The sequence below is a fragment of the Suncus etruscus genome, chromosome 6, assembly GCF_024139225.1.
Source record: "Suncus etruscus isolate mSunEtr1 chromosome 6, mSunEtr1.pri.cur, whole genome shotgun sequence".
In the NCBI taxonomy this organism is placed as follows: domain Eukaryota; kingdom Metazoa; phylum Chordata; class Mammalia; order Eulipotyphla; family Soricidae; genus Suncus; species Suncus etruscus.
The window spans coordinates 4,843,220-4,870,321 of record NC_064853.1 but is presented as its reverse complement, the minus strand read 5'-3'; the positions used below and the strand labels follow the sequence as shown (position 1 = coordinate 4,870,321).

Sequence of the window (27,102 nt, the reverse complement as noted above, 5' to 3'; positions counted from 1 at the left end):
AGACGGGGAAGGAGGGGAGACAGGGGGAGAGGAACCTGGTCAGCCGAGAAACGCCTCGTAGTCCATGTACCACACCAGGCGGCCAGACGCGGGCCACACCCCGGAGATGGGCCACTTTCGGGGCTGCCGGCCCACACGGCTCACCAACAGGGCGATCTCCCGCTTCATCCTGCCCAGGACCAGCACAGCCACCTGGCGTGCACGGTTGATGAGGGGGAGGCTGAGGCTCATGCGCCGGTGAGGCCTCGAGGGGCTGTGGGTCAGCACCACCAGGGGCTCCCCGTCCAGGCCGGCGGGTGACTGTGGGAAAAGCGAGGCTGTGTGCCCGTCCGTGCCCATGCCCAGGAGCACCAGGTCGAAGCTGCTGTTGGCAACCAGGGCAGCGATCTCCTGGGTATAGAGCTGCGCACCTTGGTCCTCCTCAGCACAGAGCCGCTGGTGCAGATGAACTGGCATAGGATGCACGTTGTAGTGGGGCACCCGGATATGCGGCAGTAGGTATTCCTGCAAGCTCTGGAAGTTGGACTCGGGGTCCCTCAGGGGCACACAGCGCTCGTCCACCAGCCAGAGGTGCGTGTGTGCCCAGGGGAAGCTGGGCTGCCGCGTGGCCAGTCGCTGGAAAAGGGCGATGGGGCTGGAGCCGCCCGACAGCGCCAGGTGGAACTCGCCGGCCCGCCTCACGGCCTGCTCAGCCGCCGCCTCCATGTCCGCGGCCAGCTGGGCAATGAGCTCCTCGGGCCAGGCCGAGACCAGCTGGCTCTCGCGGTAGGTGGCTCTGAGCACCTGGAAGTCTTTGGGCATTGGGGCATCACCGGGCCCCGGCACCAACTGCTCAGGCTGCCGCCAGCAGAAGGTCAGCTGGGAGCCGCTGAGTTCGAAGTCCAGCAGGTGGCCGGCATTGGGTCCCCCCGGATAGAGGCGAGGCGGCTTCCGGGCCAGGCTGTCCAGCAGCGGCGTCCAGAAGCGCCAGGAGGCCAGCAGCGTGTCCGTAGCGATGAACGCGTCCTTCTGGCCGTGGAAGATGCGGCTGATGAGGGCGGCATGGGCATCTTGCTCCCGCATGGGCCGGTAGGCATGGAAGTGGGCCAGGGGCTGGCCGAAGAGCTGCAGGTCTGGCCGGTCATCCAGCAGTGTCCAGCTGTGGGCGGGCAGCGAGGGCTGGAAGAGGTTCCTGCTCGCTAGCACGGCGGGGCAGCCCAGCTCGCCATGGCCGATGTAGAAGACCAGCTGACGGGGCAGGCAGGGGCTGTGGGTCAGGTCCCAGCGCCGGGGACTCTGCACGCAGTGGGCCTGATTCCGGAACAGGATGCGGGCATAGCCCACACGCTCGTCCAGGGCTTTGCCGGCCATCAGGATGAAGGGAACGCCCTCCCAGCGTGGCGTGTCCACATGCACGACGACGCCTGAGGAGACAGGGGTTCTCGGTGATTCTCTGCCCCTCGACACCCCCTTTTCTCCTCCCAGCGGCCCCTTTCTGGCCCTTCCCCCAAGTGGGCATGGCAAGAGAGAAAGGGGGCGGGGAGCAGGTTGGATTGGAAGTGGGACCCATCACAGGACCCAAACCATGTCCCCCCACTTACCTCTATTGCAGGTGCCGAATTGTGTTTCAGTTTTTCTTAGGACTGAAACTCTCCCCGCTTGCCATTATTCCCAAGGGGCTCTTGTACCACAGTGGGGAGGTGCGGGCAGTGGCTGGCACCAGCTGGAATTGGGGCATGTAGGCTGGGACCTCACTGCCACGCCATGAAGCATCCTCCAGAAGGCACATTGGAAGGGACTGAGCTTCCCACAGGGGTGTCTGAGGTGATGCCCAGAGCAGTGTCTGGGGATGTCCAGTCAGGCAGCACATGCTCACAACCAAATATTTAGTCTTTTTGTTTTTGTTTTGCTTTTGGGTCACACCTGGCAGCGCTAAGGGGTTACTCCTGGCTCTGAGCTCAGAAATCGCTCCTGGCTTGGGAGACTATATGGGATGCCAGAAATCAAACCGGGGTCCATCCTGGGTTAGCTGTGTGCAAAGCAAACACCCTACCGCTGGGCTATCACTCCAGCCCCCGCATACTTAATCTTTGGGGTCACGGTGCGCGCAGTGTCCAGGATCAAATTCAGGGCCACACGCCTGCCAGGCACTCACAGTCTCCTGGGCTCAGACCATCCTTCCACGTCACCCCGAACCCTATAAGGCTCCCCCCGAAGCCCCCGAGTGGCAGGGACATGATGGGGCCCACCTGCAAAGGTCGGCGTGAAGCTCTGGAAGCCGGGAGGATGCTGCAGCTCCTGGCGCACCTGCTCTATGTAGGCCTGGTACTGCCCCAGCACAGCGCTGTCCGACTGCAGCCCACGCAGTGCCCCGAAGGTCTGCAACTTGCTCTGGAGCACGGCCTCGGGACTGCTGGCATTTCGGGGCAGCTCCATGGCCAGCAGCACCAAGATCTCGGTCAGGTGGTTCTGCACCACATCACGGATGACGCCATATTCCTCGTAAAAGCTGGTGCGGCCTGTGGGATGGGGAACGAGGAGGGGCAGCCATAAGGAGGGACGCTGGGGACCCTCTGCACACCCTGCCCAGGAAGCAGACAGATGGAACTCATAGAGCACTCACAAATTGCTATACCCTCAAACCTCAGCAACTAGTCTCAGTGGCCCAGACAGGGAAGTCTTGTCCCCCATGTCCGGGCCACTCTGGGACTGACTGCCCCACCCTCAGTCAGATCCTGAAAAGGGGCCCTGCACCCTTTTCTCAGCTCCTCTTGACACGCCCAATCTGCCGGCCTACTCACACCCCAATGAGTTTGGCCACTGCACTCGGCCCTTCTGTGCTTTGGCGCAGTCTCCACTTTGCAGGAGTCTCAAGAAGGCTGTGCAGAGCGACCCCTCCAGTATGTCAGAGAACCCCACTTTCACTGTCCACTCCCGTTCCCCTATACCTTCCAGAAACTTCCACCCCTCTTGGATCCTGGTGGTGGTGTGTCTCTGCCTGACTGTCCTGGGCCTCCCCCAGTCTGCACTTAATTTATTTGCTTTCATTATAATTTTTTTTTTGGGGGGGGGCACACCTGGCGGTGCTCAGGGGTTACTTCTGGCTGTCTGCTCAGAAATAGCTCCTGGCAGGCACGGGGGACCATATGGGACACCGGGATTCGAACCAACCACCTTTGGTCCTGGATCGGCTGCTTGCAAGGCAAACGCCGCTGTGCTATCTCACCGGGCCCGCTTTCATTATAATTTTATTTTTTTCATTTTTTTAAATGTAAACAAAGAGGAGCTGGAGCAATAGCACAATAGAGAGGGCGTTTGCTTTGCATGTGGCTGACCTAGGTTTAATTCCAGGCACCCCATAAGATCCCCCAAGCCTGCCAGGAGCGATACCTGAAGGCAGAGCCAGGAGTAACCCTTGAGTGCTCAGGTGTGGCCCCCAAAACCAACCAAACAAAAAAGAAACCAGCATGAGGGCAGGAGAGAGGATAACAATCTGAGCCATACTTCCCATATGGGGTGGTCCTCTGAACAATGCCAAGTGTGGCCAACCCTCCCCCTAATATCAAACCAAACCCTGTTGTGGTGGCCTCCCCAAGTAACCTTCCTGACCATCTTCCAAAAAATTATAAAAGTCAGATCTGGAGCAATAGCACAGTGGGGAAGCACTTGCCAAATCAGGTTTGGTCCTTGGCACCCCGAAGGGTCCCCTGAGTACCACCAGGAGTGATTTCTAAACACAAAGCCAGGAGGAACCCTTGGGCATCGTGGGGTGTGCCACAACACCCTCCAAAGAAATAATTCTGTCAGTGCTGCTGACGGTCTGCATCCATGGTGTCACCCGGCATCCCACACTCACATGTGCCTGTCCCTTCCTGTTGCCCTCACAGCCCTGGACACTGTCTTGAGTCTCTGTGGCTTCTCCCAGTGGCAAACCCCACTGTAGAGATGCAGAAACCGAGGAGGAGAGTGCAAGGGTCCTTGCTGCTGGGGTGCGTGTCAGCGGGTATGCAGGGGTGCAGGTGTGCAGGGTTTGGGAGTGAAGGTGTGTGGCAGCGGGTAGCTGGAGCACAGATGGAGTCCGGACCACAGGGAAGAGCAGTGCAGGGCCCCCTCTGCCCACACACGGCGCCCGTCTGCCCCCCTCACTGCACATTAACTCAGCGGGTCCTTCCAAGGCCTATTTTTAGCCTCCCCGATGCTCTGGAGACGCTTCCTCGGGGCCTTCATTTCAAGCTTCAGGGAGTCGCCTGCCGCCTGCAGCTTTCCTGCCCGCGTCTTTCCAGGGCGCTGCCTCTGCCCATCCAGCAGCGAGGGAGGGTGGTGGCAGGAGAAATTAGGGGTCTGCTCCTCCAGAGGACATCCCCTGAGCTGATTTCTCCCAGCACGACTACCAGCAACTGTGGGTTATTTTTTTTCCTGCCAATGATCGATGCTGACTCCCAGAATTCATGGAGGGTAAAACCCCACCACATGTGAATGCAGACAGGAAAATTCAGGTTGGGCCACCAGAAGAAGAACTCCCATAAATTAACTTCATCCTGTTCAAGGTGCCCATCCAAGGTCACAGCTCCAAGAGGAACTTGAGGTTTTGTCCTGCATGCACTGAGACCCTGAAAAGCCCAGGGCAGCTTTTAAAGACCCAAGCAGTAGCCATGGGGCAAGTGAACAGGACACAGTAAGTTTCCATGTCCTCTGATCAAGGCTCCTGCGAGTGCCCCCGCCCCCACCAGCTTCTGCTCCCAAAACTTCATGCAGGTGAAGCCTCCAGTGGAGAATACAGGGGTGCTCAAGAGAAGGGGCACTTTATGGAACATGGATGATGTCTCAATGCGTTTTGGTGCTGTTGTTTTGGGCCACACCTGGCGGTGCTCAGGGTTGACTCCTAGAGGGCTTGGGGACTCTATGAGCTGCCAAGGGTCGAACCTGGGTTAGCTGTGTGCAAGACAAGCATGGTCCCTGCTGTGCTATGGCTCTGTCTGCTGGCCACGCTCAGCTAAAGATGGCAAAGGCCTACAAAAGGCCCACAGCAACCAGATGCCCCAGTCAGGTGCCTTTTTGCCCAAGCTCCCCTGGAGGTGCTTTTAACAAGCAGGAGGGGAAGACAGGATTGGCCAGGGACCCAGGAGCCCCACAGAGGTCAGAGGAGCTGAGGGACTCCGTTCCCTCCTCACCAGCTGGAGGGGACAAGGCTCCCCTCAATAAAACTCTGTCTCTCATCAGAGCGAAAGCACAGTGGGGAGGGCATTTGCCTGGTCTGCGGATGACCCAGGTTCAATCCCCAGCATCCCAGATGGTTCCCTGAGCCTGCCAGGAGGAATTCCTGAGCACAGAGCCAGGAGTAAGCCCAGGTGTGATCTCCAAGAAACAAACAAGCAATAAACAACAACAACAACAACTTTGCTCCTCAAATTGCATCCCCAGGGACCTGAGCCATAGTATAGCATAGAGGGCATTTTCCTCGAAGAAAGACAAGCCAGGTTTGATCCCCAAAGGGTCCCCTGAGCCCACTAGGAGTGCTCCCTACGTGCAGAGCCAGGAGTAAGTCCTGAGCACCACAGGGTGTGGCCCAAATATTTAAAAACAAACAAACCCGGGCCCGGAGAGATAGCACAGTGGCGTTTGCCTAGCAAGCAGCCGATCCAGGACCAAAGGTAGTTGATTCGAATCCCGGTGTCCCATATGGTCCCCCGAGCCTGCCAGGAGCTATTTCTGAGCAGACAGCCAGGAGGAACCCCTGAGCATCGCCGGGTGTGGCCCAAAAAACCAAAAAACAAAACAAAACAAAACAAAACAAAAAAAACAAACCCAAACAAACCATCAAATCTGTACCCCACCCCAAGCACAAGGGGATGAACACTGCACATGGTGGGACACAGCAGTGCTAGACATGGAAGCCGTCTCTGGGTCCGACCCTCCTCAGCTCTGCACCACCACAACTTCCTAGTAAAAAGGACAGTGAGAAACACTTGGGGGTGCTGGAAAGAGGTGTCCCTTGCTGGGTCAGTCCCGGGATCAATGCTGCTATGGCCAGGCCACAGGGACAGACAGACAGCAATACCCCCCAGCCAGATGTGTCATGTCCAGCTTCTGTCCTGATGTGCCCCCCACACACACACACACCCGGCTTCCCAGCAAGATGGCCATGGGAAATCCCCTCCTTCCTCCCGCCCCAGTCAAGGCTCTGCAGGGGCTGCCTCAGGGACTGAAGGTGCTTCTGAGCATGTCCTGGATGAAGGCTATCCTAGGGGCCCCCCAGAATACAGGCGGCGCAGTCCTGGGCACTTTTGCCACCAACAAGGACCCCTCCTGTCTTCCTTTCTGCCAGCGCCCCAGTGGCTGAGAATAGCACTGCAGGGCTGCACATAGGTGCTCTGACAGGAGGCCAAGGTCACTTGGGACTGCTGCAGGACACCTGGCCAGAGACTCGGGGTATCTGGAGATCTCTAGGGCTCTAGGGGCCTGACACTCCCAGAGGGACACCCAGAAGAGTGTGTGTGTGGGGGGGGGTTCAGGCCACTTCTTTTCTCCACTCTCTGCCCCTCCTGCCTGCCAATGCAGCAGCCAGACTGCAGCCAACTCTGGGCCAGAGGCTGCCGCAGAAAAGAAGAAAAAAACCACACGGCAGAGGAGGGGAGGAGGCTGGGGAGGGCGCCTCCACCCTCTGTGCGGCGCATGAATGACCTTGCGGCTCCGGAGGCCGGTCCAGGGCCTGCAGCGGCAGCACAGGAAAGCGTTTTCCGTCCACCTGTCCACCTGTCCTTCTATCCACCCCTTCTGTTCACCCATCCTTCCATCTACCTGTCCTCCATCCTTCTGTCCACCCGTCCTCCCATCCACCCATCCTCTCATCCACCCGTCTTCCCATCCTTCCGTCCACCTGTCCTTCCATCCACCCAAGACCTCCAGGGCCTCCCTGCAGTGGCCACTGTACTGAAAGGGTTGATATGGGTTGACCTCTGACCTGTCTGCAAATCCCGGGCCTGCTCACCCTCCTATACCCAGCAGATAGGCACGAGGGGCCTCCCTAGTCACCCCAAAGGGGCACTTGGCCCTGTGGTGCATCAAGGCTCAGGGCCATGTGGGGTGTTTGCAGGGCACAGCCCCTCCCCTCCCAGCCAGAACCTGAGTCTCCAAAGGGGACCCTGTGGGGCTGAGGGAGCCGATACTTGGGCCAGAGAAGCAGCACCAGACCCTTTTGTTGGGGGTGGTAGCTAGCTGTGCTGTGTCCCCTGAGACTGAGTGGGAGAGAAGGCAGACGCCCTCCGGGCAGAGTCAGGGGTCCTTACTGGGTATGGACAGGTCACAGCTGGGCACTGCCTGCCTCAGCGCCTGGTGCAACCCTCAATACATCATGGCTGGCCGCTGCCATCTGCTGCACCCCAAGGCGCCAGGGCAGCCCGGGTGCGGGGATCCCACACTCCACAGAGGTGGCCAAACCTTGTCATGGTCCCACATAGCTGCCCTGTCAGCGGAGTGTCCAGGACCTCAAGGCTCAGGGGTTTTGAGGCAAGGTCGACCTTGCAGTGAGGATCCACCTAATGCCCACCCCTCATCTTCTCTTCCTTCTCTTTCCTTTCTCAAGACCCAAAGGGGCCTGTTCGGGAGAGATGAGCCACAGGCCTGGTCTTGTTAGGGAGCACAGCTGTAGAGCAGGAAATGGGGGGCTTCAGGACAGCACACGGCTCTTCCCCAGCCTGAGGGGCTCAGGGGGGTGCTGCTGGACATAGGAAGGAGAAAGACGGAGGGCTTGGCTGGACCTTGACCAGGACTGAATGGAGCATCCCCTCTGGCTTGGGTCCGAGGTGCTGGCCAGGTAGATCCACCTGGACAGTACCGGAAATGACCGCAGGGCCCAGGAGAAAATAGACCTGATGCCCTGCGGGGTCTGGGGGCACCTGTTCGGAGACCCCCGAGATGCACTACAGGGAGAGCCCTGCTTTTTAGTCTGGGTCAGATGTGCAAGGTCAGCCTGTTCCCTAGAGTCCTCCCACTCTCCTGCACTGTGGACTGTGGGTCCCCTAGGGCTTCACTTCCTACTGGGGTCCTCACAGCCTCTTAGGGGCTGCTGGGAGGGTGAAAGAAAGGAAGGAGAGAGAGCAGAGGAAAAGCTTCCGTCCCACCCTGGAGCTATACCCCCTCCTGCTCAGCACCCTGAGGGTTCCTGGGGTGCAAGGACTCAGGGGAACCCCTTCCCTTATCCACACAGTTGATGCTGGGAGCAAACAGGCAACACTTGGCTCAAGACAGATACCCGGGGCCGGAGAGATAGCATGGGAGGTAGGGTGTTTGCCTTGCATGTGTTTGAATCCCAGAATCCCATATGGTCCCCCAAGCTTGCCAAGGGCAATTTCTGAGTGTAGAACCAGGAGGAACCCCTGAGCGCTGCTGGGTGTGACCCAAAAACCAACCCCCCTCAAAAAAGACAGATCCCCAAGGCCCCAGGGCTGTTGACTTGACCTCCTCTACTCCTTCCTCAGGCTCCTCTTCCTTGGACCCTCCTCGCCTCCACCCTGCACCCCACCAGGGCTCAGCACTACTCAGTGAGGTGTGAGGTAGGGGTAGTATTTGGTTGGACAGGAGGTTGTAGGGAACTAGGAGCTAAAGAAGGGGTGAAGCGTGGAGTGGTGGTCCTCTACCCAGGCTCACAGCTTCACTGCTCTAGAGTCCAGGCACCCCTCTGCCTGCTGCCAGAGGGGGCCCTGGGCCCCAGCACCTCAGAGGGAGCAGAGCAGACCTGCCTGAGGGCCACTCCCTCCAGTGCCTCCTTCACCCCACCAGCAGGTAGAGGCGCCCTGGGGTGCGGCTGTGTGTGCCCACCTTCCGCGTCCAGCGTCTCCTTCATGACAATCTCCACACGTTCCACGTGGTGGCGGCTCCACAGAGGGTCCAGGGCTTGGTGGTTCTGGACTCGGAAAGGCAGGATCTGTGCCACAGCCTGAGGGAAGGACTGAGTGAGCCCAGGGTGCTCATGGGACATGGGGACCCTGACACAGGGAGGGGGGTACACCAGACCTGCCAGAGCGGGAAACCCTGGCCAATACTTGTTCTATGTTTTATTTTGGTTTTGGGATCACACCCAGCAGAGCTCAGGGCTTTCTCCTGGCTCTGTGCTCAGGAGGGGAGAAATTGTATGGGATGCTAGAGATTGAACCCAGGTTGTTGGACAAGGCAAGTGACCTCCCTGCTGTCCTATTGCTCCGGCCCTGACTTTTAACGATATATTGGTGTGGGGGGCCACCCCTGGCTGTGCTGGTGGATGGGGGTTACAGGAGATAGTCCTGGCCTCTGCTTAGTCCTGGCCTCCTGAGGATTTCAGTGGAGTCTGTGAGGCAGATCAAATCTTGGTTTGCTAACAAATAAAGCCTGTGCCCAGTCCACTGAGCTCAAAGCTTCTCACCAAAGTGATTCTGGTATGTATTGTTGTACTAGAAATGAAGCATGAAAGGGGCCGGGCGGTGGCGCTAAAGGTAAGGTGCCTGCCTTGCCTGCGCTAGCCTTGGACAGACCGCGGTTCGATCCCAGTGTCCCATATGGTCCCCAAGCCAGGAGCAACTTCTGAGCACATAGCCAGGAGTAACCCCTGAGCATTACCGGGTGTGGCCCAAAAACAAAAACAAAAACAAAACAACAAAAAAAGAATGAAGCATGAGGGCCGGGAAGATGGCTCAGTGGTAGGGCACGGCCAGGGCTGTGCAAAGCCTTCCGTTTGCTCCCTGGCACCACTATAATCACGGAACCACTTTTTAAAATGTGAACCAAGCCCCAGGGGACACAGGGGACTGCAGTGTGAACTCCTCACTCCTCTCCACTGCATCCCAAATGCAGAGTGTGGGGTGCCCTCTGCCCTGACCACAGGCTGGGGAGGTAGGAACACAGCCTTCCCTGGGGGCTGAGTTTGTCCATCCACCCCCATGAGTTCCTGCCTGCTCACAACCAAATAACACTGCGGTGTCCACTGTCAGGGTTCCCAAGAAGAGCTGTGAGATGAAGGCCAGGGTTTGGGATTTTTTTTTTTTTTTGAGCTTTTTGTTGAGTTGGGGGTTGTTGCCCATCAGTGCTGGTAACCACATGGTTACCATGGGGCTACTGCCAGTGTGCCTGGGTGTGTGTGTGTGTGTGTGTGTGTGTGTGTGTATGTGTATGTCACATCACCAGCCTTCTGAATACCCCCCACCCTCTGCAATGCTTCAGATTCAAGTCTTGATAGGGTCAGAGAGAGATAGCACAGCCGTTTGGCATTTATCTCACACAATTCCCGGCATCCCATCAGGTCTCCCTGAGCCTGCCATGGAATAATTTCTGAGTAGAGAGCCAGGAGTAACCCCTGAGCACTGCCAGGTGCGGCCCAAAAACAAACAAACAAACAAAAAAAAAAAAAGAAAAAAGAAAAGAAGAGTTTGAAAAAAAGACAATTGGTGCATCACAAAAAGGGATACAGGACCTGCCAGATGCCCCGGCTGAGGGTATGGAGATCTGAGACCAGCATTCAGGCCTTGCTGGGACAGGAAGAGCCACACAGGAGACACAGGGCCGAACCAAGACCAGGCCACGTTGCCTGCCCAGCCCTGGTCCCTGCAGCTCGCCCTACTGCCCACAAACACGCATTTACAGATCCTAGGCCCATCCATCCCATGCTCACCTGCTTGCCCAGGTAATGGTCCACACGGTACATCTCCTCCTCCCGGAAAAAGCCCCCGAGCTCGGCCGCCAGCTGCTGGGCCGAGTCGTAGTCATGGCCGAAAGGTTTCTCCAGCACCACCCGCAGCCAGGCACCGGGGCCCGGGCGGCAGCTACTGTTGATGTTGCGGGCGATGTCCAGATAGGCGAAGGGTGGCACGGAGAAGTAGAAGATGCGACCGGCCTCGCGGTGGGGCCCCTGTTCCAGTCGGGCATTGATGTCACCGTGCAGGGCCTCATAGTCTCTGGGCTTTTCAGGCGCCGGTACTGGCTCCGCTGCCTGGAACTGAGGTCCTTGAGATCAGCGCAGTGCTGCTGGGGGGCAGGTCCCGGGGGCAGAGGTGAGGGTGTCCAGGATCTTGGTCAGTGAGCTCTTGGCCCTGCTCAGTGGCCGTGAGCGCCGAGCCGTGGAAGCTGAGACTGTGGCCCCGGTAGATGCCTCATCCAGGTATAGCTGAAACAGGGCCCTGCCATAGGTGATTTGCGGGCCAGGTCGCCGGTGGCGCCCAACAGGATGACAGACACATGGCCAAGGGGCTCCTGGGCCTGCAGGCAGCCCACCAGGGCGAGACACAGGGCCATGGTGAGCATGGTCTGGGATCCTGGATGCCTGTGGCATGGAGAAGGCAGACAGGGGACAGGAAGGAAGAGTCAGTGGACTAAGCCACTCCCATCCCACAGTTCTGCCCAAAGAGACACTGAGCAGGCTGCTAGTTGCTAGAAGGGTCATTCCGAGCCAGGAGAGTGGGCACAGGAGCAGAGCACCAAGTGCCTGCAGCTGCTGCTATGTTCCCAGACAGTGAGGAGGGACAGGGGGAGACCAGGTGAGGCTGGGAGCCAGCTCTTCTCTCTGCTCCCCCCAGGCCCTGAGCCTGCCAGGAGTGATCTCTGAGCACAGAACCAGGGAACCTTATGGGATGCCAGGGACTGAAGCTGGGTCGGCCACATGCAAGGCAAATGCCCTCACTGAGGTGCTATCGCTTCGGCCCCTGTTTCAGAATGTCTTTCGGCTAGACACAGCAGTGACAGCCACTTGATGCTAGGATAGCTCAGTGGGCCTGGTGTGCCCCCCGCTCAAAAAAAATGAAAAACAAAATTCTGGAATCTTCTGGCTCTGCTATCCAGTTCAGTCCAGCTTCTGCTTCTATGTCTGAAATAGGGGGTACAACTTCACTGCACTGTTGAAGACTGAGGACCAAGCATGTGGCAGCTACACTATACCTGGCATGGAGCATGATGCCCCCACCCACTCTCCCTGCCTCCCCTGCTCTGGGCCAAAGTACCCCCATTGCAGAGTGCTCAGCAATAACATGGCAAGGGGTCCTGGGGAGACAGACACAGCAGAGGAACATATGACACTGTCCCCTTTTGCAGAGAGATGCTCAGAGGTTGGGAGCGGCCCAGAGAATGGGGAGCAGCTGGCAGGGCTGCATGTTACTTAATGGGGCTCATGACGGCAAGGGAGAGGCCGAGGCCTAGCCAGTGCATAAGGCTTCTTTTTTTTTTTTTTTCTTTTGGGCCACACCCAGCAGCACTCAGGGGTTACTCCTGGCTCTGTGCTCAGGAATCAATCCTGGCAGGCTCGGGGGATTCTATGGGACACTGGGAATTGAACCTGGATTGGTTGAGTGCAAGGCAAGTGCCTCTCCACTGTGTTATTGCTTCAGCCCCGCACACAAGGTTCCTTTCAGGCCTGTGAACTGACCCCGTCATGGGTGCCCAGTCCTACTCACTCTGGCACCCTGACCATTCAGATCAGAGCTGAGAAGGGCTCATGGTCAGCATGAGGGGTACTCAGAAACAAGGGGGATGGGAATGGAGATGACCTGAGGCAGCTGTAAGACAGCAGAGCAAGGAACATTAAGATCTCTCCTTGGGGAGCTGGCGAGATAGCATGGAGGTAAGGCATTTGCTTTTCATGCAGAAAGATGGTGGTTCGAATCCCGGCATCCCATATGGTCCCCCAAGCCTGCCAGGAGTGATTTCTGAGCGTAGAGCCAGGAGTCACCCCGAGCGCTGCCGAGTGTGACCCAAAAAACAAACAAACAAAAAAGATCTCTCCTTGAGTTCCCTAGAGGTCACCAAGACTGACTCTGCCAAAGTGCAAGAGAAGGATGCCGGACTGGCCAGTTCATTCCATCAGTCATTTTATTTTGTTTATTTTATTTCATTTTGTTTACTGTTTATTTTGTTTATTATTTATTTATTTATTTTGTTTATTTTGTTTGTTTGTCTTTGGACCACATCCAGCAACGCTCAGGAGTTACTTCTGGCTCTGCACTCAAAAATTACTCCTGGCAGATGCTATGGGATGCCAGGGATTGAACCCAGCTTGGATGCATTAAGGCAAACGCCCTCCCCGATGTGCTGTAGCTCCAGTCCCAGTCACTTTATTTTAAATTTTTTTTAATATTTTTTCCTTATTCGGGAGCTTCACCCAGTAATACTCAGGGATTACTCCTGGCTCTGCCTTCAGGAATCACTTCTGAAAGGCTCAGGGGACCCTATGGGATGTCAGGGATCGAACCTAGGTCAGCCACCCACCCAAGGGTGCATCCCTCAGCATATCATAGAACCAGCCTGGGCCCAGGAACTGAAGGGGTGCAGGGTTGAGGGCCTAAAATGATCTTGAGTGGGTGGCGCATTGGCCTAGTAGGCGGCACAACCTAGATTTGAATACCTGGCATCCCATACGGTGCCCTGAGCACAGCCAAGAGTAATTTCTGAGCACACGAGCCAGGAGTAGTGACCCCCTGAGCACTGCTGAGTGTGGCCTCCCCATTCCCCAAATAAGCACCACCAAAATGACTCTTTAATGCCTTGGGCTGGACTGTTGTCCTGTGAGCCTCACCCAGGACTTGACATCCCACATGAAGCTGTGGAGGTCCCACACACGCAGCCAGGGTCGCCCCGAGTGCCCAGAGATTGGCTCTGCCTGACATCAGACCCCCACCTACTTCCTTTCACCAAAGGCCTCTGGCTCTTTAAGACCCCCGACCCCACCAGGCAACGCCTGACCCAATTGAGGCGCCCCGGATAGTACAATGAGTGCTGGGTGTACCCCAGTTCTGGAAAGCTTCCATGGGGTGTGGGTTGAAAGAACCAGCTCCTTCCTGCTCACTCTTTCTTCCCTGTCCCCCAAATCCACTGACAAATCCACTGCAGCCGCCCAGCTCCTGTTGGGCAGAAAAGAGACGCTGCAAAGTCAGAGCAGGAGAAACGCGAAGCCGCAGACCCGCCTGCAGCAGCAGTGGGGCCAGCTGGCAAGGTGCGTTTCCGGGCTGCTGAACCGCTCCTGGGAGCCTGAACTCTGGGGGTGCAGAGACTGAAGAGGGGGGTGCCAGTGCCTGCTGGGGTGGGGGGAAGGCTAGAGCCCAGAGCCAACATTGCAACCCCCACCAAGGAAGAGACTGCCTCAAGTCTGAACCCACTTGGACTCCCCCTGGTCAGTCTAGTTCTGACTTGACAGTTGTTAGTGCTTCCGGGTCATAGGTCAGGCCCCTTCCCTCCCTCTCTCTTTCTCTGGCTCCCGGGACCTCCCACACAAGCAGAAAAGCCAGACACCAGCTACTGTCCTGGTTCTGACTCTGGGGCTGTTCTACACAAGGAGACTAGGGAGAAGCTTAGGGTCTCTGGGCCTGTGTAACCTCCCAGCATATCTTAGGCAAGAGGGCATGTTTTTTTAGGGCCCTCCATTTTGGGGGGTGTTGGGCCACACCCAGCAGTGGTCAGGGGTTACTCCTGGCTCTGTGCTCAGGAATCGCTCCTGGCAGGCTCCAAGAACCCTCTGGAGATGTCAGGGATGGAACCTGAGTCAGCTGGGTCAGCTGTGTGCAAGACAAACCCCCTCCCCACTGTGCTATAGCTCTGGGCCCTACCCAGGGTTCCTTTATTCTTCTCTTTTGGGTGCCAGGCAGGGGCTCAACCCCAGCCACATCCAAGCCCTGCAGATCCTTTGTAAAGGAGAGAGTGGGGGAGGCCTCAGGGGCAGGCAGTTAGCTTCAGATCAGAGCACCAGGCCTCATGGGCACAGCAGGAAGAGCCATGTTGGTGCAGGGAGAGAGAAAAGCTAATTTTGGGGGGCTTATGGGGCTCTCAGAATTGCCCCCACCTGCCTCATACATGGAGTCAAGTCATCCCAACACCCCTTAATACTGGCCTGATCTGTTCCCATCATACCGGTCGCCAGCATGGGCCAGAGACAGATCAAAGGTTCCAGTAGTGCAAGATGCCTGCCCTGACAGCCTGCTGTGACTCCAATTCCTGGTGGAGTCCCAGGCCTTCCCAACCAAGCGACTCAGGCTCCTTCACAGTGCCAGCACAGGCGGCTCAGATGAGGCCAGAGGCCTACCCCTAGGGATGCCTGGTTCACTCAGCTAACAAGCCTTCAGGGCAGTGGCCAGTGTCCATGGCTGGACCCCAGAGTTGCTTGTAGCTCTGAGTGCCGGCAGGAGGGAGGCTTTGCTGAAGCCTGACAGGGCCCACAAAGACACTTATAGGCCAGAGGGAAGAAGAGAAAGGGACAGCTTCCCCCCTCCCACACCCAGGGCCACCCAGCCCAGCCCAACAGGCCCCGTCCCACCGACCACTGCCCGGAGATGGCCCCAGACACATCTACACGGCCACCCCGATCATGCCCGGCCGTTGGATCCTCAGACCCCACATCCTGATTGTGAAATCCCAGCAACGAAAGTTCCGGCTTGAACCTGCACGTTCCACTTTTATGGAATAAGTAAATAAAGTCCAAGGAGAAAAAGCTGCAAAGGTCAAGGCCAGATGGACCTGGGTGAGTGGAGGTGCCATCCGGGCCCAGCCCAGAGCGTAGGGGGAGGGGACAGACAAGGCACAGACACGACAGACCGACCCATGGGACTCACTGCTCCCACCTGCCATGCTGGGTCGCCCCCCACGGTCATGGCTGGGAGTCGTCCCAGACACCTAAGCCTGGAAGCCCGGGTCACTCAAAGGCAGAGACAAAACTCTGGAGGTCTAAGCTTCCGTGGGCCGAGGCAGAAGGCATAGCACAGCGGGGAGGGCGTTTGCCTTGCACGCCATTGATTCAGATTTGATCCCCAACATCCCATGGGGTCCCCCAAGCCTGCCAGGAGTGATTCCTGAGCACAAACCCAGGAGGTAATGCCCTGAGTGCTGCAGACACGCGAGAATGACCCCAAAACAAAACGTAAAACGAAAAGCTTCTATGGGAAGAGGCCGAGGCTGAGGTCCCATTTTCCCTGACTCTCACTCAAGAGGGACACTCACTCACGCAGAGGGGCCAAAGAGATAGCATGGAGGTAGAGCACTTGCCTTGCATGCAGAAAGATGGTGGTTCGAATCCCAGCCATCCCATATGGTCCCCCGACCCTGCCAGGAGCGATTTCTCTGATCGTAGAGCAGGGAGTAACCCGCTGAGTGCTGGCTGGGTGTGACCCAAAAAACAAAACAAAACAAAATGATACTCAGCAGAAACCACACCAGAGTGGGGACCCCTCAGTGAAGGGGTACAGAATGTCCCTCAGAGTCAAGACAAGGTGGGCCCTCCTGTGTGCCCCACTACAGGCAGCAGATTCTGGCCAGGACACCCCAAAAGACTCACTTTTCAAAACATAACACAGTGAGCCGGAACAATAGCACAAGTGGTAAGGCATGCGGCCTACAAGGACAGACCTCGGTTAGAATCCCGGCATCCCATACAGTCTCCAAGCCTGATAGGAGCGGATTTATGAGTGCCGAGCCAGGAGTAAACCCCTGAACACCAAGGGGGTGTGACCCAAAAGCAAAACAAAACAAAACAAAACACCAGAGGCTAGAACATGGGACATGGGCTCGGAATCTGCTGGCAGCTCCAAGGGCCAATTCAGTGCCCAGCAGCCAGGGAGCAGCAGAGGACGAAGGGGAGAGGAGGGAGGTGGCGTGCACCAAGCCTGACCTCTCCCTGGGTGGGGAGACATGAACACCTCAACCCAGTCCTGTTTCACAACTGCCAGGAGGAGACCAACTTGCCTAACAGCATAAATCTGAGCTTTTCAAACCAAACTCCAGCGGCAAAAGCAAGTCAAAACCCATGGTAGAGGGACCAGAGTCACAGCATAGCAGAAAGGGCATTTGTCTTGCATACGCTGGACCAGGGTTCAATCCCAGCATGCTATACAGTATCCTGAGCACTGCCAGGAGTGATTCTTTTCTTTTTGGGTTTTGTTTTTGAGCTACACTCAGCTCAGGAGTTATTCCTGGCCCTATGCTCAGGGATCACTCCTAGCGGTGCTCAGGGGCTCATCTGGGATGCTGAAGATCAAACTCAGGATGGACACATGCAAGGAAAGTGCCCTCTCTGCCGTGTTATCGCTCCAGCTCATCAGGAGTGATTTCTGAGTGCAGGATCCAAGCTGAATGTGACCCCCAAAAAATGAATAAAACAGGGGCCGGGCGGTGGCGCTGGAGGTAAGGTGCCTGCCTTGCCTGCGCTAACCTAGGACGGACCGCGGTTCGATCCCCCGGCGTCCCATATGGTCCCCCAAGCCAGGAGCGACTTCTGAGCGCATAGCCAGGAGTAACCCCTGAGCGTCACCGGGTGTGGCCCAAAAACCAAAAAAAAAAAAAAAAAAAAAAAATGAATAAAACAAAATATTTGAAAATTTGTCTCCATTAAGACACAGGGCTGGTTTCCCCCAACCAATCTGGCCACTCCAACCAAACTCCTGGTGTTGCTGTGCTCTGGTTTGACACAAGCACAAGCAGAGACTTTCGAGTCCACATGACTTTTGTAAGCACAGTACACATGTGTGTCCTCACTAACATCCTTTTTCCTGCAGTGCTTCTCAGCTAGGCTTGTCCCGAAATTGGTTTTTAGGGGCCAGAGAGATAGCACAGTGGGGAGGGTGTTTGCCTTGCATGTAGTCAACCCAAGTTCATTCTCCAGCATCCCATAGAGTCTCTTGAGCCTGCCAGGAGGAATTTCTGACTCAGAGCCAAGAGTAGCCTCTGAGCATCACCAGGTAGTAGCCCAAATACACCCCCCGCCAAGTTTTTTTTTTTTTTGCTGTGGATGTGGGGAGAAAGGGATTCTCATGAAATGCTGGTAGGAATGTTGTCTAATCCAGCCTTTCTGTAAAACAATATGGGTATTTCTTTAAAAACAAAATTGAGGGTTGGAGAGATAGCACAGAGGCAGGGCATTTGCCTTGCATGCAGCCAATTCAGGATGAATGGTAGTTTGAATCCTGGCATCCCATATGGTCCCCTGTGCCTGCCAGGAGTGATTTCTGAGCACAGAGCCAGGAGTAACCCTGAGAGCTGCTGGGTGTGACCCAAATACAATAACAAAAAAAAAAACCCCCAAAAAACAGAAATTGAGCTTCCTTATCATCCAGCATTACCACTCCTAGGATTATACCCTAGGAACACAAAAACACAATACAAAAATGCCCTCTGCACTCCTATGTTCATTGCAGCACTACTTATAATAGTCAGATTCTGGAAGCAACCCAGGTGCCCAACAACAGATGAATAGCTAAAGAAACTATGGTACATCTACACAATGAAATACTACACAGCCTTTAAAAATGAAGTGAAGTCGGGCCTGGAGAGATAGCACAGCGGCGTTTGCCTTGCAAGCAGCCGATCCAGGACCAATGGTGGTTGGTTCGAATCCCGATGTCCCATATGTCCTCCGTGCCTGCCAGGAAAGCTATTCCTGAGCAGACAGCCAGGAGTAACCCCTGAGTCACCGCTGGGTATGGTCCCAAAAACCAAAAAAAAAAAAAAAAATTAAGTGAAGTCATTGAATTTTGTTTATACAAAGATGGACATGAAGACTAACAGTCCAAGTAAAATGAAGTTAGAGGGACAGAGATAAACATTAGAATTATCTCACTCACTCTGTAGGAGATAAGGAAAATAAAAGGACAGTGTGGGGATGATATGCAGAGAAATAGAGATGAGGATTAGGAGAACCAGTCCATGGCAGGAAGCTCGCCACAAAAGAGCAAAGAGTGCGTTAGAGTAGACAAGGGTCTAAAATAAAAGGAAACATTTGGGCCGGTGGAGCGATAGCATAGCAGTATGGTGTTTGCCTTGTACACAGCCGAACTTCAAGACAGAATGTGCTTCGATATCCCGGCATCCCATATGGTCCCCCCGAGCCTACCAGGAGTGATTTCTGAGCACAGAGCCAGGAGTAACCCCTGAGAATCGGCAGGTGTGGCACAAAAACAAAAAGAAGGCTGAAGAGATAGCATGGAGGTAGGCATCTGCCTTGCATGCAGAAGGACAGTTGTTCAAATCCCGGCATCCCATAGGGTCCCCTGAGTCAGCCAGGAGTGATTTCTGAGCGTAGAGTCAGGAGTAACCCTGAGTGCTGCTGGGTGTGACCCCCAAACCAAAACAAAAGTATATATATATATATATAGAAAGAAAGAAAGAAAAAGAAAGTAAGGAACATTCATGGAACCCCTTCATTAACAGTAGTGCAAACCGCAATTTGAGAGAGAGAGAGAGAGAGAGAGAGAGAGAGAGAGAGAGAGAGAGAGAGAGAGAGAGAGAGAGAGAGAGAGAGAGAGAGAGAGAGAGAGAGAGAAGTAAAAAGCCTACCCCAGAACCTGGCAGGAGAGGGGTGGGTGGGAGGAGGGAAGAAAGAATCAGGGAGGGTGAGAGGAAAACTGTTGACATTGGTGTCAGGAAATGTGAATGTGAAGGCTGTTATACATTGTATGACTGTAACTCAATCGTTTTATAAACAAGTTTATCTGTATGAACAACCTCGTAACCATGGTGTTTAAATTCCAAAAAAAAAAAAATCCTACCAACAATGTATGAGGGCTTAAGTTTTTCACACCCTGCCAACACTTACTGTATTTGCGTAGTACAACCATCCTAGTAAGTAAAATCTCATGGTAGTTTTGGTTTGCTTTTGCTTGATAGTTAATGATATTGCAATCTTTGTTTTCAGATAATTATGCATTGTTGCTACCTTTTACTTTCTGCACCAACCTTCCTTTATATAGCGATGGTAAATTAGCATCAAAGTGAACAAAAATAGAACTTATTCAATGCATCTTCATTAATTACAATAAATGTATACCAATTTTTTTTAAAAAATGTTGGTTTTGGTGCCGGAGAGATAGCATGGAGGTAAGGCATTTGCCTTTCATGCAGGAGGTCATCTATTCGAATCCCGGCGTCCCATATGGTCCCCCGTGCCTGCCAGGAGCCATTTCTGAGCCTGGAGCCAGGAATAACCCCTGAGCACTGCTGGGAGTGACCCAAAACACACACACACACACACACACACACACACACACACACACACACACACACACACACACACAAAATGTTGGTTTTAAAGCAACGAAAATAATCAATCCTCAAAACCCAATTGCTTTAGTAGCTTTTGCCCTTTTCCATGTTCCTGCCACTCACTCTCTCCAGGCATTGAACAGGCCAGATTCTCAGCGGTGTGCTGCTTTTCCCACCCAGACACAGTCAGAAGCCGGAGCTCGTCACTGCCCACCCCACCGCTGCAGGACCCACTGCCAAAGTTCGCACTGAGCCAAGTTCTTCCTCTTCCACCTCTCCAGCCTGGACTGTCCCCCAAAGTCCAAGTTTGCACAATTCGCTGCTTCTCTGAGGGCATTTACAGGAATGGCCACAAGATTCCCAACTATGGGGCTGTAGCAATAGCACAACAGTAGGGCATTAGCCTTGTAGGTGGATAACCTGGAATGGACCCAGGTTCGATTACCGGTATCCCCTATGGTCCCATGAGACTGCCAGGAGTGATTTCTGAGCCCAGGGCCAAGGGTCACCCCTGAGTGCCACCAGGTGTGGCCCCAAAACCAAAATAATTAATAATAATAATAAGATTCCTAACTAATAGGGAACACTCACCACTAGTCATCCGCCCCAACCTCAAAGCAGAATTTGTGGCCCAGGTACCTTTCTGGGGTTCAGGCCAGGAACCCTGGGGGTTCTGATTGGTCAGCAAAGCCTCCAGAAGGACCCTTCCCCTCCTTGCTCAGGGTCCAGGCACCATCCTGCTCACCTGTGTGGTGAGGAGCACAGAGTGACCCCTCATTTCTCTTTCTCTGTCTGTGCATGGTGAACAGGAACTGGGGTCCACACTGACATTTGCTGCCCCAGGTCACATATGGCCTAGACCTTCAGGGCTCTGTGCATTGCAGTGAGCCCCCTGCTCTCCTCCACAGAGTTGCTCTCTCTGCACCGCCCTCCAGCCCCATGGCCTTTGCACAGGCCAAACCCGCCTCTGGGCAGTTTTCCCCAAAGGAGCCTCCAGGACTGGATGACTCTGAATAGGCCCTTGACACCTGCCACAGGTGACCCCTCCCACTGTGTGACTCTCCAGCGCATCCACCCCTGAGATCCGTGTTTGCCCACTGTGGCCTCCTTAGCACCAGTCTGGAGCTGCCTGGCACCAGAGGAATGCTATAAATATCTACCAAGTTGACAGGACCCTGTTTGTACAGAGTCTCTGTTCACTGTTGGGGCTGTGTAACAGCAAAGGAGGATCTCAGACTCGGGGTGACTCCAAGGACCATCGAGGCAGCTTCCTGCTGGCCATTATACCTGATTAAACAAGGAGTTTTCCCCACCACCAACAGAAAACTCAGCAGCCCCCATCTACTGCTGCCATCTTCCTGGCTGAAAAATGACCCCACTTCTCCACCAAACTCTAAAACAAAAAAAATGATCATTGTTGGAGACAGCACATTGGTAGGGCTGACCTGGGACAGACTCTAGTTCAATTCCCAGCATCCCATATGATCCCCCAAGCCTGCCAGGAGCGATTTCTGAGTGCAGAGCCAGGAGTAACCTCTGAGCGCCGCTGAGTGTGGCCCCCAAACCAAAAAAAAAAAAAAAAGACCACTGATATTCCCCAGGTGGCCCAGTCCTGGCTGACCGCTCTGGGGCTTTCTCAGAGGGGTGGGGCAGATCCTCCTGCATGGATGATAGCAGCCCAGTGCCACACCTTACACCCTTTGACAGAAACACCCCAGCTATGACTTAACCTCATCAAACTACCACACCACCAAATTTGTCTCAGATTTATAAATCCTGGGCTGCCCAGCAGCTTATAAGATACCTTAAAAAGTTATAGTTGTGTTAGCCCATAAAAAGTTCCATAATATGGGCCGGAGATATAGCATGGAGATAAGGCATTTGCCTTTCATGCAGAGGGATGGTGGTTCGAATCTCGGCATCCTATATGGTCCCCTGAGTCTGCCTGCAGAGATCTCTGAGCGTAGAGCCAGGAGTAACCCCTGAGCATTGCTGGGTGTGACCCAAAAACCAAAAAAAAAATTCTATAATAATAAATAATAATTTATAATAATAGTAATAATAATAATAAAGTTCCAAAGGAAAGTTCCATAATAATCTACTAAACTTTGGGGCGCCAGAGTGATAGTACAGCAGGGGGGCTTTTGCCTTCCATGTGGTTAACCTAGACCAGACCTGGGTTTGATCCCCAGAAACCTATATGGTCCCCAGAGCCTGCCTGGAGCAATTTCTGAACGCAGAGCCAGGAGTAACCCCTAAGCACCACTAGGTGTGGCCAAAAAGCCAAAAAAAAAAAAAAAAATTTCTACCAAACTCAGTGAGTCTAAAGTTACACAGAAGGTTTAACTAGCACCAACTATAGTCCAGTAAATCCTTAGACACTGACGTCACCAGGGATAGATTTTTTTTGTTTTGTTTTTTCCGGCCACACCCGTTTGATGCTCAGGGATTACTCCTGGCTAAGTGCTCAGAAATTGCCCCTGGCTTGGAGGGACAATATGGGGCACCGGGGGATCCAACCGCAGTCCTTCCTTGGCTAGCGCCAGCAAAGCAGACACCTTACCTCTAGCGCCACCTCGCCGGCCCCACCAAGGATAGATTTTAAATCATTTAAAATTGAACCATGTTGAGGAGCCAGAGAGATAGCATGGAGGTAAGGGTGTGACCCAAACCCCCCCCCAAAAAATTAATTAAACCATGTTGATCTAAGTTTTAATAATTCCATTTGCCTTTGTGTTGGAATGAACAATAAGTAATTTTGTTTGTGCCTGCCTGGAGGCCAGTGAGGGTGGTGGATGGGAGATTGGAGGCACGGGTGAAGGGAAGGTCACACTGGTGGTGGGGTTGGTGTTGAAACACTGAATGCCTGAAACAACTGTAGCATGAATAACTTGGTAAATCATAGTGTAATAGTAAAAAATGAGAGGTTAATAAAATAAACAAGGGGCTGGAGAGATAGCACAGCAGGGAGGGTGCTTGCTCAGCTAAGAAGCTGACGCAGGTTCAGTCCCCAGCATCCTATAAGGTCCATTGAGTCTGTCAGGAATGATGTCTGAATGTGGAGCCAGGAGTAACTTCTGAGCACCACTGGATGTGGCCCAAAAACAAATTAAAATTAAATAAAAAGAAGGGGCTGGAAAGATAGCATGGAGGTAGGGCATTTGCCTTGCATGCAGAAGGATGGTGGTTCGAATCCCAGCATCCCATATGGTTCCCCCAGCCTGCCAGGGGCGATTTCTGAGTGTAGAACCAGGAGTAACCCCTGAGCGCGGCCTGGTGTGACCCAAAAACCAATAAACAAACAAATAAATAAATAAAAAGGACAATTAAAAAAAAAGATAAAGCCAGAAAAAAAATAAAAAGAAGGGGCTGGAGCAGTAGGGCATTTGCCTTGCACATGGCCAACCCCAGACGGACTTCGGTTCAATTCCCGGCATCCCATATGGTCCCCCAAGCCTGCCAGGAGTGATTTCTGAGTGAAGAGCCAGGAATAACCCCTGAGCACCACTGGGTGTGACCCAAAAAAACAAAAAAATAAATAAATAGAGACAGGCTGAGCCCTGGGCAAGGAGCTTGTATCCAGTGACCATCAACTTCCAATGCTCCATGCAGGTTTTTATTGTTCCATGCTCTAAAGGTGCAGAGTGGAATTGGGGAGTGGAGGGATGAGAATACAAGGAAGGCCAGTCACCTGCACCAGAGGGTACCCCACTGGCCTGTTGTAAAATGTCTGAACACCTCTGGCACCTGTCAGACCCCTCACCCTCCCTAGTGTGCTCATCGAAGCCTGGGACAGAGAGGCCTGCTGCATGTGTGGGCTGGAAGGCCCAGGGCTGCCAGCTCAGGTGGCCCCTTTGAGGTCTCTCTGTGGCCTCCACCTGTCCCCTGAAAATGGCTGCTAAGCATGAGGCCTCTGGAGTCCAAGCTTGGCTCTGACACTTGCTGTCCAGGAGACATTATTTATTTAACCTCCTCTGGGCATCTCAGCCACAGAGGAAAAACAAGGTAAGACATACAAAATACGAGTCCTCAAAGGTGTTTTACCTACACTGAGCACCGGGAAGACATCAGCTTCTAATATTTTGAAGCCAGGAGTCTGAGGAATAAGGAAGTGCCTTTTCTTTTTGTCTCCCGGAAACTACTAGTACTACAAAAAAAAAAAAGTGAACTGGCCTACAGCAGAAACAAATGCTCAGGAACAGCCTGTGTGGCCCAACGACCTTCCAATGAGGGATTAAAAAAGAAATACAGGGGAGGGCCTGGAGAGATAGTACAGCGGCGTTTGCCTTGCAAGCAGCCGATCCAGGACCAAAGGTGGTTGGTTCGAATCCCAGTGTCCCATATGGTCCCCCGTGCCTGCCAGGAGCTATTTCTGAGCAGATAGCCAGGAGTAACCCCTGAGCAACGCTGGGTGTGGCCCAAAAACCAAAAAAAAAAAAAAAAAGAAAAGAAAAGAAATACAGGGGAAAAAAAAAAAGAAAGAAAAAAGAAATGCAGGGGCCGGAGAGATAGCACAGCGGTAGGAGTTAGCCTTGCAATGTGGTGGACTCAGGTGGGACCTGGTTCGATTCCCATCATTCCGTATGGGGTCCCCCAGCCTGCCAGGTGCGATTTCTGAGCGCAGTCAGGAGTAACCCCTGAGGAGCGCTGGGTGTGGCCCAAAAACCAATCAAATGATCAATCAATAAATAAAAAAGAAGAAGAAAGAAATGCAGAAGAATTGTGCTGAGTGGACTTAAAGTCCTGTCCCCCTCAAATACCTCAAGGGGACGGTTGTGCATAATATAGCTCTCCCCAATATCCTTAGGACCTTTGGCCTGTTGTAAAAAGTAATAAAAACAGGCTTCCTTGACCTCATTTTAAGTTGAAGCCCAAGTACCAAACCCCATATCCCAGCTGGGAAAATATTTCTGAGGGGAGGGCAGCCTGGTAGCCCTGAGATTCCCCACTCAAACAGCCACGCTCTCCCCACTCAGGGCACCAAAAAATGCAAACCCAGATTTGGGGAAAGGCCAGAGAGACTGGGAATGGGGGTGGGCAGAGAACTTGGGCACCAAAGTGAGGGCCTTTTGGTCCTCTAATCCTCCTGCATGCTGAGCCCACACACCCCTTTTTTGCAGCAGGGTCCTAAAAGCACCTGCCAGGGGCCAGTCCAGGCGGGCTCTGCAGTTTGTGCGCAAAAATAGCAGCGTCTCCTGTTTGCTCACTTTGGCTGCACTGGGGCCAGGGCCACGCGCAGGCAGACAGACAGATGGTGACGCATGCAGGCAGCTGCCTGCACAGTCCAGCTCTGAGGGGACAAACACTGAGTGACTGTTTCTCGGGGGACTCCAGGAACTTACCCAGCGCTCAAGGGTCCCCCTGAACAGCAGCAGCAGCTGTGCAGTGCTATGCAATGCAGCAGACTGGGGAAGGAGCAGTCCAGAGACCTCTGCTAGGCCTGCAGGGCCTGCTCGAGTGCAGGGGGTGGACCAGGAACTTGAGGTTAGGAATTTCTCCGCCCCCCCCAAAAAAATGCACATTTCCAGCAGCATTTCCTGGGTGGGAAGGGCTGGTTATCAGGCACCCCAAGGATTTGCTTTTTTGGAAAACAGTACATGACATGTTCTGGGTGGGAGGTTGCAAGGTTTTAACCTGGCCAAGGTCAAGCACAGGAGGGAGCAAGTGGGGGGTGGAATGGGGGTAAAAATATTGCTAAAGATCAAGCCCCAAATTCTTGCTATTCTCCTTGCACTTATTGGGGGGTGGGGATCTGGCTTGGTACCCTAGGCCCTGGGGAGGCAGAGTGGGTGATCAGAGGTTGTACAAGGGGTGCAGCTTACTTCATGGGGCCCCAGCAGGCCGGTTGCTTCTCCGGGACGCGTCAGGGGCGCGCTGCGGGCAGGGAGCGAGCCAGGCCGGGGCCCCCCATTTGCATCCTCCTCCTTTTCCTCTTCCTCCGCCGGCAGGTGCAAGGATTGCTGGACGACCACTCACGTGCACCGACAGGGCAGCTGGGTGAAGGCCCCGGGCCCCCCTCGGAATGCCTCGGTCGGAAAATCCGCGGGTGCAGTCGAACCGCCGGGCCCGGGCCTCGAACCTGTGACAGCAGGGCGAGGGCTGCGCGTGCACGAGGCCCCGGGGGCAACGGACGCGCGTGCACGCGGACCACGGTGCGGGGCGTGCGCGCGCAGTCGGGTTCTCGACGTAGGGCGCGCGCGCGCGCGCAGGCTGGAGGTCGGTCTGTGGGCGGGGTCATAATCAGACAGCCACGCCCCTTTGTGGGCGGTGCCTCTTGGGAGAGGCGGGCGGGGCCACTGGGTTAATTCCTTGGTTCTCGAGTAGGAATGGCATTGCAGAGTAATGTGGGCGGGCAAAATGGAGAGCAGCTCTCCCCTCAACTCCTTGCTTGCAGGGCTGTCCTCCCTATGCTGCCCTGATTTAGGAGACAACATGATCACCCCAGCAGTGACCCATGGTCTTGGCTGCGTGAGGAGAAAGACTGGGAGCCTTTGGGGCCTGAAAAACCTCCCTCTGCAGAAGCAGCTGATGCCAGAGATGGTTGGTCCCCTGGAGTGGAGATTAGGGGTTCAGGTGTTTCCTATTGCCATGCCTCTCCCTGACAGCTTCACATCTCACGCATGACCCTGCAGGCAGCACTGAGGGTTTCTTATCTGAGAGCTCCCAGCTGTGTAGGCTGATTTAGAAAATGCAAGAGAACCTGAAAATGGGCCAGAGAGATAGTACAGTGGGTCCCAGGGTACTTGCTTTGCATGCAGAACTCTTGAATGCCCAGCTAGGAGTAGCCCCTTATCATTGCCAGGTGTGGCCCCCAAACACACATACTACACCACACCACAAAATGTGGATGGGGAGGGCAAAGTGACAGCACAGCTGGTAGGGCACTTTCCTTGCATAAGGCCAATACAGGTTTGATACCGGTACCCTGAGCCCATTGGGAGTGATCCCTGAGCAAGGTCAGGTTTAGTTTAGTGGCCCCAAAACTAAACAGAGAAAGAAAATTTTGAAAGAGGCTCAGGGGCCCATAGAAATAGCACAGAGTTGTTTGCCTTGCAAGCAGCCGATCCAGGACCTAAGGTGGTTGGTTCGAATCCCGGTGTCCCATATGGTCCCCTGTGCCTGCCAGGAGCTATTTCTGAGCAGACAGCCAGG

General features: G+C 54.4%; 1 protein-coding gene across 1 annotated transcript; it reads right to left on the bottom strand.

Annotated features, from left to right (window-relative positions):
- Positions 1-10: 10 nt before the first annotated feature.
- H6PD (hexose-6-phosphate dehydrogenase/glucose 1-dehydrogenase) lies at positions 11-25,862 on the bottom strand. Its single transcript, XM_049775305.1, is given in 9 exon segments — positions 11-1,403; positions 2,229-2,498; positions 8,797-8,914; positions 10,619-10,905; positions 10,908-10,968; positions 10,971-11,087; positions 11,090-11,119; positions 11,122-11,266; positions 25,773-25,862. Coding segments are annotated over 9 exon segments (2,397 nt in total). The 5' UTR covers positions 25,778-25,862; the 3' UTR covers positions 11-39.
- Positions 25,863-27,102: the final 1,240 nt, after the last annotated feature.